This window comes from Myotis lucifugus, unplaced genomic scaffold, assembly GCF_000147115.1.
Source record: "Myotis lucifugus unplaced genomic scaffold, Myoluc2.0 scaffold_93, whole genome shotgun sequence".
Classification (NCBI taxonomy): domain Eukaryota; kingdom Metazoa; phylum Chordata; class Mammalia; order Chiroptera; family Vespertilionidae; genus Myotis; species Myotis lucifugus.
In genome coordinates this window covers 2407130-2420335 of record NW_005871141.1, presented here as the reverse complement: position 1 = coordinate 2420335, position 13206 = coordinate 2407130, and the positions used below count along the sequence as shown (strand labels likewise).

General features: G+C 47.6%; 1 protein-coding gene across 1 annotated transcript in view; it reads right to left on the bottom strand.

Annotated features, from left to right (window-relative positions):
* The window catches only part of DSC2 (desmocollin 2), a 38803-nt gene extending 26095 nt beyond the window's left edge, over positions 1-12708 (bottom strand). Inside the window, exons 1-3 of the mRNA XM_014458300.2 lie at positions 12569-12708; positions 9787-9817; positions 4697-5023 (exon numbers count right to left, since the gene is read on the bottom strand). Coding sequence (XP_014313786.1) covers positions 4697-5023; positions 9787-9817; positions 12569-12708 — 498 coding nt within the window. The remainder of the gene's footprint in view (positions 1-4696; positions 5024-9786; positions 9818-12568) is intronic.
* Between the last annotated feature and the right edge of the window lie 498 nt (positions 12709-13206).

Below are 13206 nucleotides of genomic sequence, written 5' to 3'. Positions count from 1 at the left end.
GAGACATCCAATCCTCGAGGATATGTGAGACTCATGAGCTTGGGGGCTTCCTGCATGCGCGCTACCGGTGATGGAGCCCAGCGCCCAGGCTATGTGGCTTGACGAGAATTTGAACTGTCACAGTCCTCGTTGATAGGTCTGGTGCTCAACCATTGAGGCAGGCCTGCTGGGCAGAAGTAAAAAATTTTTTATTCAAGTTTTGGTGGCCATAATTTATGTGTATTCACTGTGTGAGTATTGCAACAAATGTCACCTTTTATTCTCTTGCGTTTGTTCACCCCCTTGAAGACAAGAGGGTCGTTTGTGGCAGCCACCCCCAGTAAAACCCCCGAGAGAAGCGCGCTCCACTGCAGCCCGTTGCTGGCACCAGCCCCAATCGGAAAGGGCTGCCAGTGGGTAAATCACTACCAGCTCCCTCAGCACATGGGAGTGGCAGTGGCGGGAGTGGGGTTGCTCTCAGACAGGAGACTGTGGACCACGGCGGGGGGGGGGGAGGATGGGGGGCTGGGTGGAGGCGCGGAGGATGGGGCAAGACCTGCCCCTCTGCCCACCACAGCCTCACGGCCCACAGTTCCTTCCAAGGTGCACGAATTCGTGCACTGAGCCCCTAGTTAAAGTATATCAGGCAAGAGGAAGATAGGAGATGGCATATGAATTGGAAAGGAAGAAGTAAAAAAAAGTCTCTATTTGCATTTGATACGACTATTTACTTTTACTATTTGCTGCAAAACCCCAGCAAACCAACCAATAAATTACTATAAACAATAAAAGAACTTCAATAAAGGAGCAGCAATAACAATTAAAATATAGAAGTCATCAGTATTCATACACATAAATAAAACCAGTTAAGTAATGTCATGGAAGAGAATAAATCATTTTCAACAGCAATAAAATAGAATCCTAGGGAGTAAATTTAACAAGAAACATGTAAAACCTACTTGAGAAAAATCTGAAAATATCTCTCAAGGGCACAGAAGTGGACTTGCAACAAAGACATATCTTTATTTTGAAAAGGAAAATAAACAACTGTTTATTTTAACTGTTATAAATTTTATAGTCCTAATAAAAATCCCAACAGTATTTTTACTGGAACTAGACAAGATGACTTAAAAGGTCATAAGAAAATATCAATAATTAGGAATAGACAGGAAAATTATAAAAAAGAAAAGCAATGAAAGGATGTTAGCCTCAGCACATATTAAAAGATCCTATAGTCTCAAAAATAAAAATAATGCGGTATTTGTATATGAAGAACTGAAAGATATTAGATGCATTCAATTTGGAAAGGGAGAAGTCAAACAGTTTCAATTTGCATGTGATGTACCTGTAACAGCCCATAAAGGTAGTAATTTTTGTTCCATTCATCAGCTGTCTATGAGACTTTCAATTTCTTCACCTTCTTGCCTACACAGCAAGCTGTCAAACTTTTGGATGTTTACCAAATAAGAAATGACTCAACATAGCCTTAAATTCATCTTTTCTTATTATGAATGAAGTTGAAATATTTCTATAGGCCGTTTTTGTTACTTTATGGGAATTTTTCATGTCCATGTTCTTGATTCAGAAGAGCGCTTTATATATTAGATTAACCTTTAAAAATGTGATCTGAAAATTTTTTTTCCTCTTTGTCAGTTGCCTTTGACTTTGGCATAGTTTATTGCCATGGACAAGTGTTTGCGTCTGTGTGTTTTAATAGTATTGATTTTCTCAATTTTAATAAATGGCTTTTGAAATCTGAGCCATAAATTTCTACTCCAAATTTAAGTAAAAATTCATCATGTTTCTTCCTCTCTGTAAAAAAAAAAAAAAATCAATAAAATATATTTTAAAATGTAAAAAAAAAAAAAATTAGAACAGCTAGCAAGACTGTAGGGGCAGCAAGTGCAAGTTTACCATCTGCACACTATTTGCCCGAAGGTCAGCTGTTTGGAATTTTATTGGTGTTCTGCATGAGTTATGGATTCAACTTTATCTTTTGCCAAATGACTGCCTAGATTAAGTACTGTGGCCTCATGCCACATACACACAGTGTGGTATACTATGTGTATATCTATCCCCTCAACGGTGTGCTATGCCATCTATCATAAAATAGCTTTCTAGCAAGTCATTTACAACCTCTATGGAGGGGGAGGGAGCTGGTGACACCTACGTGAAGTACAGTCATTTATACTGTTACCTGGCGATCCCATTTCCGGTAATCCATTCCCATATGTTTGATACACTTCCCATATACGAAATAACGTATATACAGGTCTGTGCGTGGTGGCATTATTTGCAATAGCAAAGAGTAGTAGCAGAGGTGATGGGGAGCAGTAAAGGCACCCAGGAGATATTTCTGAATGTGGATTTAAAGGGACTGAAGGATGGATCGAAGGAGGGGAACAGTGGGGGAAGAAAAACAAACAGCTTCCAGACTTCCTTGAGGAACAAGGTGTATGGAGTGTCATTGAAGTACAGGACACTAGGAGAAGGCAACATTGTCTGGGAAGATAAATGTCGTGCCACACATCATCCTAGGGTAGAGAGATATAAAGGCCTATTGTTCAATGGAGATATCCAAACTAGCAAAATAAATGTAGTATATGTAGGCACCTGTATGACATTTTAGGGACAAGACCTAGAAAGGGGGAGTCCGATTCTGAAGAAGAGAGGAGTGAATTTCAAGAATAAAGGCACGATCTCCCCGGTGGAGGGGTATAAGGAGTGATTTGGCCTTAGCAATAACGACGCCTGATGATTTCAGAGAGAGACGCTTCATGGGTGTTCAGGCAGAAGCCGGAGGGGAAGTGGGGGGAAGTGGAATGGGGAAGGATTCCCTGGTGTATGGGGACCATCAAATGTCAAGGGCATCCTCCAAAGTCATGCTTATTTAGTATCTTCTACTCAAACAGTCTCTACGCACCTACCCCGCTGGAGGCCCAGGACCACAGCAGCCTCTGAGGCGGCCCAGCTCTGCAGAGAGAGGCCCAGGGCCTAGGATCCACTTAGGGCCTCACACCAGGCCTTCCCTCCCACCCCAGGGCAGCAGAATGAGGGGGCACCCAGAGCCCCTGCTCTCTCCCCAGCCACCTCTGCTCTATCCTGCTGTGAAGCTAAGCAGGACCACGATGTATTTATTCCCTTATCACCACTTTCTTCTAAAAGGATCTGCGATGAATGCAGGCAATGCTACTAATTGCCTGTCACTAACCACCCCTTTTCCTTAAAAAACAGAAAGAAAAAAAAACACAAGGACCCAGGAATTTAGTGAAGGGTTTGGAGTCCATGGGGTTCTAAGGACCTTCCAATAGTAACAACTACAATTTCATTACCTAACAATTTGAGGAATTCGCTTTACTAGTAAAGTAAGAGCGGTAGCGAAGGGGACACTGTCCCACTATTTCAGCCCCTGTTCCAGCACCCCGCCCCCACCCCCCAGAGGAGTCTTCCCAGGTCCCTCTGTCTGGCCAGTCCCCGTCCATCGGGTTTGACTGCAGACTCGTCAAAGGAGCCAGTGACCGGAGCCCGTTTGCCCCTTTTGAAACGTGCCACAGGGGGTGGCAACAGCTGACCTTCGGGCAAATAGTGTGCAGCCCCAGACGGTAAACTTGCACTTGTTGCCTCTACTGTCTTGCTAGCTGTTCTAATTTTTTTTTAATTAAAATATATCTTATTGATTTTCTTTTACATAGAAGAAGGGAGAGGGACAGAGAGTCAGAAACACCAATGAGAGAGAAATATCAATCAGCTGCCGCCTGCACACCCCCCGGGGATGTGCCCACAACCAAAGTACATGCCCTTGGCCAGAATCGAACCTGGGACCCTTGAGTCCGCAGGCCGACGCTGTATCCATTGAGCCAAACAGTCCACAGGCTGACGCTGTATCCATTGAGCCAAACAGGTCAGGGCCAGCTGTTCTGAGTTCTGATAGCTCCAGTTACCGCTTCTCCTTCCAGAAGCCCCGGAGACCGGGCTGGGTCACCTCCGGCCCCACACCCTCCGGGGCTGCTCCCGCACGGGATCTGCGCCTTCCGGTGCCCCAGGCCGGTCAGCCCCGGAGCCGGAGCCGTCCCACCCCACGGGCCACCCCTTCCGCTCCCAGCCCGGGGAGGGTCGCGGATGTGCGGGTGGGTGGAGGGCGGAGCGGAGGAGAACCAGATGCTTCCCTCCATGGAGCAGGGATCTGGGTGGTTATTTCCTCAAAATCAAGGCGAAGGTGAGCGCCCAGGGTGACCAAAAGGAAATGGAAACCACCGGGCTCACCGAGGGCTCGCGCATCTGCCATCTGCGGAGGGTCGGAGCCGGGGGCCAGGCCGACCACACACGCGCGCACACGTGTGTGCTCACAAACACACGTATACACACACACACTCACTCCCACAATCGCTGGCGGGCCCTGCGTTCCTCGGGTCCGGCCGGAGGAGGCCCCCCAAGGAGGCCTTAACCCACGGGGAGGCGCGGGGACCAGAAGGCGCGGAGGCGCGGGCTCCCAGGCGCCCGGAGGCCATGCTTTCCGCTGGGCGCTCAGGCCGCCCGCCCGCTGATCTGATCGTATCTGCGGAGACGCCTCCGCTACCCGGAGATCGATCGCGGCGCGGCGAGCCACCCGCTCCATTTGCTCCCCCGTCCCGGGCTCGCCAACGGCGCTGCCCACCGCCCCGCCCCCAAGCACCCCGCGCCCCCGTCTGATCGGAGCGGGGCCGGCCCGGGCACTCACCGCGAGGTCAGCAGCAGGCGGCTCAGGCTCAGGCTCAGGGCTCCGCTCCGGGCGCGCGGGGCTGGGGCGGCCGCCATGGGCGCTCGCTGGGCGGACACGGCCGGGGTCCCGGGCAGCAGCCGGTGGGGTGCAAGCGGGCCGGGGGCGCAGGCGGGGGCGCAGAGGGGTCGGGCGCGCGGCGGCGGAGCGAGCGGCACACTCCCGGAGCTTCTGAAGCGCGGCTCGGACGGAGGGGCTTTTCTCGGCAGGGGCTTTTCCTGCGCCCGGGGTGGGGTGGGTGGGGCTCCGGACGCGTCCAAGGCTTCCGACTGGCCCCTCCGCCTTTTCCTAAGCCCGCGTTTCTGGGAGACGTGCAGGTGGGCACTCCCTCGGCCGCCACCCTCCCCAGCGCACCCGTTTCCCACGGCGCCGCCACCTATATGCCCATCGCCCCCGCCCGGTGCCGCCTGGGGATTAGCCGGGAGCCCTGCCCAGGGGAGCCCTGCCGGTGCACCCAGTGCCAGCGCGGCCTCCAGGCGGGCGGGGCGCGGGGCCAAGCTCAGTGCGGCCCGCTCGGCCTCTGACCCTACCTGGCCCTGCCCCTGCCCTGCCCCTGCCTGGGTCAGCTCCAGAAGGCACAGACTGCCTCCAGCCAGAGGATTGACCAGGGAAGACTAGTTTGCAGACTCTTTGCTTAAGTAAATGTCCAGCTGGCCTCCCTGCCTCCGGTTGGCTTTTCATTTGTAACTGAGTCATTTCAGCTGTGTGTGTGTGTGTGTGTGTGTGTGTGTGTGTGGCCAAAATGACAATGAGACAAGAAAAGTGAGCGTAAGTTAAAGACAACTATATATTATATACAGGGGTGGGCACAAGTCTGTTTACAAATGTGAGTACGTGAAGCACACAGCTCATTTTTTGTATTATTATCTATTAATGATTGTAATATTTTCCACAGGAACGACTGTAAACCTACTCTCCCCACCCCGTCTGTTTACCCAGGCTCCAAGAAAAGGAGACCAAGGCTGGGTTACTACGGAAAACGCATGGCTTGAGGTCCGAGGTTGGCTACATGTGGGCCACTGGTTTCCTCCAAAATCGTCCCTTATCACAATGAAAGCTTAACTAACCACTGGCCTTATAATTTATCGCCTACATTGGACTCCCGGGCACCTGGTGGAAATGTATCCTTCCTTTCCTACCACCGAAACCAGAGTTTGTGGTGAGAAGAAAAAAAGAAAGAAAAAAAGAATGGGATCAAATGTGCGTTTTGACTTGAAGTGCACTTAACCCGGGTGACTTACTGCAGCACTTCCCTGGGAAGCTTAACGCACAAAAGCAGGGGCTCTCAGCTCTTCAGAAAGCAATGACAGGGCAGCCTGACTCATCCTTCTGCACTGCTTTGCAATTACCATCTTAAACCAGGAAACTGACCTGGCCCTGCCCGGGAGAAACTTGTCTATTTCATTTCGATTGTCCTCTCCAGGATGTTTGGAGAAACCTGTTTGAAACGCCAAGCATAACACTCACACCATTTCAGTCCTTAAAACCACGTACCATCCTAATAACACAAAACCAAGATGCGCGCCCTACTGAGCACACTGCAACTCGTAAGGAATGTCACACAGTAGGGGCCCTACATCTGTGTGTGTCCCCCTGCTCTATTTTATTAGTGCATAACCACATAATGAGCGTTTGGTTGATTTCATATCCATAACATTTATCACTGAATCTCTGCTAATAATATAAGCCTGGGTCATCAGCACGAGACTAGAGTTGACATTCTCTTTCTATAGTTTTTAACCCTCATGTTTCTCCAGCAATGATTTCATCGAAACACATCATCCTACGGATGACATCATGATCTCTAAACTGCAGCTTTCCCAAAAATAGAGACGCAAACTGGTTTTTTTCCGGTTCTAGAAATTTACTCAGGCTAGTGTCACAGCCTTTGACAACAGGACGGTTCCAAACACTTGCCTCCCCTTGACTTCTGGTGCTTGTAAGGGTGGCTCATGTTTTCCCCATTCCAAAAAAGGGTGGGGGAGCCATTAGAAAAGAATTCATCTTAGATATTTACTTTCATCTTTCACACTAGGTAAGTGACTGAGGCTAGTAGAATGGTGATTTTTGTTGTTGCTTCATTATGAAACTTTTCAGTGAAATACACACTATTTACTCTATAAATACGTGGCCCAATTTATGTACGGTGTTTCCATTCGGCTGTACGGTCACTGGATTTCTCCACAACCCAATTTTGAAAAAATAGGTACAAATTTGAAGAAACAATGACACGTGGGTGGGGGACTTTTCTAGAAGAACGGCTGCTGGCTGGGAAGGTGATCCTGCTGACTTGCAGTGGCTTCCCATTGGGCTCTCGTACACGGTGCGTCAGACCCAAAGTCAGGAGCAACATCCTCTATGTCTTGAGCTACTCAGACGCCGCTCAGGCCTCAGCATTGCCGTTTGTTGAGTAAGATGATGAAGTGATACCAGATGTCGCCTGTGGTACTTTCCGCGCCTAAAATTAAGCTAGTGAGTCTTCTTGTGATTGATTTTTTTGGTCAAATGGACAGGGGTGTTCATTTCTGAAAGAAAGTCAGAACCAGAGTTGCCCTTAAAGAGATGAGCAAATGGCCACAAGAGGCTCATGGGCCACATCTCCGCAGCCGAGCTTCACAATTTCCTAACTTCGGAAACTAGAAACTAAACTTATTAGTGGCAATAAAAACTCCCACTTCCTCGTTGATGTGTACGTAGACAGCTCTCCCTGCGCTCAGTGATTCTTCCAGTCCCCCAGCTACTGGACCTGGGGGGTGGGGGTGGGGTGGGGTGGGGGGAGGAGGATCCTCACAGACACTGGATCTTTAGGGCAAATCTATCTCAGCGTGGTGGTATATGACAACGAATGGAGCCCAGAAGCAAGTGAAACACAGACTCAGGGAGGAAAACACGATGAAAGGACATTGTCTGGTTCCCTTTAGTTAATAGAGAGGAGACAGGGAAATGTCTGACCACAATAAAGTGAGCACAGAGCATTGACTTCTCAGCGATGTTGCGAGATTAAATGATGTGATGCACGGAAGACATGCAGAATAACGCCTGGCATACGCTCAGTGCTCCCCAAGTCCTGACCCCATCTCTCTACAACCCACTCACGTTCCCCACCCACCTCATCCCTATGACAGCTCCCTCGTCTTAATCCTCCAGCACCTCTCTTCAGGTCCTGGCCGAGGGCTGACCTTCAGTGTCAATTCACTGGTCACTCCCAAACCCTTCACTCCTCTCCCCCTCAACCCCAGACAACCCCAGACATTGTCTATTGAAAATACATGAACTGTAAACTAAGATGAGATGCCACAATTTGAGCTAAAATGTACACCAATATTTTTAAAAGAATCATTTTATAATGGGAGGGGGGAAAAGCCTTGATTGAATAATAAAATATTTATTTTTAATGCTGTCTATATTTCTTTGAAGTTCTTTTTTCAAAGTTGGCCTTGATAAAACATAGTATACTAATCAAACTCAATTTCCATTACTTTTCAAAGTATATTTTTGAACTATATAAAAACTATATATATATATATATATATATTTTACTTAAACCCTCATTAGAAACACGCCAATGAATGGATATTAGACAGTTGTGCAGAACATGCCCAGAGATGGTTCATGGGGTCACGTCTGCCTTAATAGATGCTGTTGCTATCCCCTGGGAGTGCTATGAATGAATATATCCTTCAAACTACAAATTTCTTATGTTTGCTTTACTAATTAACTAACTTGACATGTATTTAACGAGCACCTACTGTGTCTCAGGCCTTGTTCTTGACATTGGGTGAACAAGACACGAAGGGCCCTTGCTCAAGGGCAGCGCCTGAGGAAGTATTAAAAGACTGGGTAGAACAAGTACTCACCACCTGAGATTCCCATCTCCTGCCTCCTCTCTGAAAGAACAGAGAAGATTCACCTCAAGGTCAGTGCAAAGTGAAGTTTAAGCGCATTCTGTAAAGGATGAAAACTACCGATGCAAAAATCACGTGTTAAGATCTGCTCATAGATTATGAAATGACGCCTTCTTAACTGGGCCTCGGGGCAAGACACTCACTTTTTTTGTGAGACAGCCTGGTCTAGGATATATTGCTTCCTGGCTTCTTCTTCTTTTTAAAAAAATATATTTTATTGATTTTTTACAGAGAGGAAGGGAGAGGGATAGAGAGTTAGAAACATCGATGAGAGAGAGACATCGATCAGCTGCCTCCTGCACACCCCCTACGCAACCAAGGTACATGCCCTTGACGGGAACCGAACCCGGGACCCCTCAGTCCGCAGGTCGACGCTCTATTCACTGAGCCAAACCGGTTAGGTGTTCCCGGTTTCTTTGAAAGCACCCGTCCCCTGCTTCCTCCTCCCCTTGCTGGCTTCTCACGTTGCCACACTTAAACCTGTATTTTCTCAGGCCTTCACGCTACCAAGGCTCCTCCTCCCCTAGGTGCTCTCTGCATGCTCTTTTACCCGCCTGGAATTGTCTTCCATCCGACAAATACCAACTTTCATTTTCTCCCTAGCGGGTCAGATCCTCTCTAATCAGGTCAAATCTTCCTCTTTAAATTGTCACCTTTTCTTTAGAGTTCTGGTCACAATTATAAGGCTCAATTGGTGTGAGTAGTTACTTGATCAATGCTTGTTTCTCAGCAGGGACTGGACATGTTCAGAATGCAGCGGCCTGTCCTTTTGGGTCCACCCCTGTGTCCCCACACTATCCATCCTGAATCCTGACACAGTAGGCACCTCATCAGTATTTGTTGAATGAGTGAGCAAATGAATACAGGAATGAACAACTTCTGAGAATGTGGGGGGCAAGTAATTCTTTGCTTTTCTTTTTCTGTTGTTAAGGTTATTTTTAATGACTAATAAAATGATGTCTTAGGTCAAATATGGCCGGGTGCAAGTTCCTCACCTGCTCCCCAGCATGATGGGCATGTGCTGGTGTGTGTTCAAATGGGTTTACCAAGAATTTCCAGTGAAGCTTTTGCACAAAAATGGACAAACAAGCTCGTGGATTTTCACTTAGAACCCAGAGAGAGACCACTAAATACATGGGAACTTACTGCCTGATAAAACTGGTGGTGGCACACACCCCTGGGAAAAGAAGAGACCAGTTAGTGTGGCAGTGGGACAACCGACTCATCATTAGAGAAGACGTAAAACTGGCCCCCTACTTAACGCCACGGACACCGTGCTTTCCAGATGGGTTAACCTTTCAGGTGAAGAAAAAGACAAAGTCAATGGAAGACAAGATAGAAGAACAACCATGTGACCTAGAGGTAGACTGAGGTTTCTGAAATAAAACTCAAAAAGCATTTAGCATAAAAGGAATAAAAAGATCCATTTAGTTACATTAAAGGCCAGGCTTTCTATCCAACAAAGAAACCATGAGTAAAGCTAAGAGATGATAGATTGGAAGAATAGTTTAGTTATGACTAAACTGGGATGGGAATAGTATCTGTAATATACAGGAACTCCTACACATCAGTAAGAACGTGACAGGAACCACAAAAAAAAAAAAAAAAAAAAAAAAAAAAAGGCTACAGAGTGTGACCACATAGAGGAATTTCAAAGCCTACAAAGTATATTTTTAAGAAATCAGAGAAGTGCATACTAAAATCATAAAATATCCCTTTATACCAGTTTGACTGACAAAAAGTAGAAAGCTTTATCTCTCTCATCAAAGTCTTTCCCTGATTAAACCTAACTCTCCACCTTCCCAGCTGCCACACATTTAGAATTGAATGCGGTAGAGATAAACTCGTGGCCAAGATGAGAAGTTTCACTTGGAAGCCATGATCAACATCGTAAGTAGATCTTAATGCTGCCTTGCAGTCATACTGTTTGCCAAATCCACTCACTTCCCCATTCTCCTTGGCAATGTCTTCATACCTCCTTCTCCTGCTCAAACCTCCTGTGCATCCTCCTCTATACTCACTTGCCGTTACTACTTGGCTTTCTATTTCACAGAGAAAACAGAAATTACCAAGAACTGTAAGCTTCCCCACATCTACCCACCTGCACGCATCTGTACCGCATACGTGGCCTTTGCTTCGATACTGTGGAAGAACTGCCTCTGTCTGTGGCTAAAGGCATTCATTCCATCTCCTCCCACCTACTCAAGGACATTGCTCTCATATTCTGCTCCTTTCCTACGTCATCATTTGATCCATCTCAATCTCCCCCAATCGTATATAAACACAACTAAACTTAAAGAGAAAACACCAGAAATCGCTCCCTCTCTCTGTCCTATTTCTCTCTCCAGCTAAAACACCCCGTTTCTCTGCTCACCTTTACAGAAAAATATTCTGGGGAAAGCTCTTCTATATGTACTGTCTTCAGTTTCTTTCCTCTTTAGCTCCGGATCCCTTTTTAGTCAGGTTCTCTCTCCTACCACTTCAACGAAAGCAATCTTAGAAAGTTTGCAGACATGTTCATATTGCTGAAGCTGATGGCCATTTCTTACCATCTTGTCTTAACTGCAGAGAGCTGGTGCACCCGTCCTTGAAACACATTCTTCATTGGTTTCTGGTTTTCCTTCTCTGCCTCATCGATTGATTCCTCCTCCTGTCCATTACCTCTTGCTAGTGTACTGGCCCAGGACTCAGTAGTTGAGTCTCAATTCTGGTTCCACCTACTCCTCATTCCCTTGTTGATCTCATCCGGGCTTCAGTCTGCCAATGACCGGCAGTTCTAAAGCTCTACCCCAGACCTCTCCCTTGACCTCCAGGCTCCTACCGTCCATCTTATGTGTCCAGCAGGCATGGCAATGTTAGTCTTTCCAGTTCTGAGCTTCTGGTCTTCTCCATTAACAATGCCCACCCCGCAGCCTTTTCCATTTCAATTAATGGCAACTCCATCCTTGCAGTCATTTAGGCCAAAATATCTGCAGACTTCCTTGGCTCTTCTTGAAATCCCATCTGTCAGTGAATCCTGTAAGCGTCACCTTTAAAATATACTTGGAATCCACTCCCTTTGCGCCATCTTCATCCAGTCCAACCCACGGTCATCTCTCACTGAGTTATTAAAAACAAACAAACAAACAAACTCCTCATTGCTTTTTCAACTGTCAACTCTGCGCACTTCAGTCAATTTTCAACCCAGAAGCCAGATTGTCCGTGATAATAAATAAGCTGGAGCATGACATTTCTCTACCCAAACTCCTAAATTATTCCAAAAATATAAGACTTCACAATATGCCCTGCAGGTGCCTCTCATCTCATTTAGACCAAACCCAGAGCATTTCCAGGGTCCAGAGCCTTACTCAACCTGCATCTCGCTGACCCAGTTTTATCACCCTCTGTCCCCCACTGGGCCACAGCGCATCAGCCCTTTCTCTTCCTTGAACTTGCTGAGCTCGCTCCTCAGACCCCTGCTCCTGCAGGGAACCCTCTCTCCTCGGGTAGCCTGCGGGCTCCTCACCTCCTGCAGGTCTGACTCCTGTGGCTCCTTCTCAGGGAGGCCCTTCCCCAGCGCCCTGATTAAAATGTCAAACACCTGACTTCCTCTCCAAGGACCTGCACTAAGAGCCTGGGGTGGTAAGGAGGGGTGGTACCACGGCTCTTCCTGGCCAGGCCTTGGCTTCCTGCACCACGAGGCTGTGAGAGGCCTTCCTGTTGATCAGCGGGGTCTGCCGAAGGTGGAGGGTTCAAGAAATGCCTTGGAGGGACACTCCCAGGCTCCGAGGTTGCCTCTCCAGCCCCGCACGGTTGCTGGAAGGTCCACCGCTGTCTCTCTTTCCAAGGGGAGGCCTCCGAGTGGCCCTCCTGGATTCCCGGCCTGTGCCACGTGTCTTCACATGCTCCCTGGGAGCAGGGGGGGTTCTCCCACAGAAGGTAAGCGCACCTTCCCCGGTGCCCTCCTCTCTGCGACATCAGCCTCTGCTTCTTGTGGATTCTGGAACGTCCTGGGAGCTTGAAACAGATTTTGTGTTTTATCCAGGTCTTCTCATTGGTGTTGGTGAGCGCATTGGCAAAGCGCTCCATCCTACCACCTCCCTCTCAAATTTTACTTATTTTTCTTTCTTAATCTGTCTCTCTGTATTACAGTGTAATTCTCATGAGGTTTTACATTGATCTCTACTTTTAGTGCCTACAGCCATGCCTGTCGCAACGTGGAGCCTCAGTAAACGTTTGCTGAGTATAAGCAAAGGCTAATTATTAACAAGTTAGGGGGTTACTTTGAGATTGCCATATGTAAAACTTTGGCTGGAAGCAAAACAGAAATTTACTCCAGGGCCTCTGAGCAGCAGCCCGGTAATAGAGGCTGCTACCCTCAGGACAACTGAACGTGAAGCATGAGAGTTCTATGTGATTTCCAGTTGCAGGAAGCCTGTGAACGTCATTAATAAACAGTGGTCAATGAACGTGAGGCTCAAGCTGAAAATAAGTCCTGTAATTTATTTAACTAGGGTGAATTTTTTTCATCTAATCCGTTTTGGAGAAGCAAACTCATATATACAGGAAAGAAAGAGAGAAAGGGGG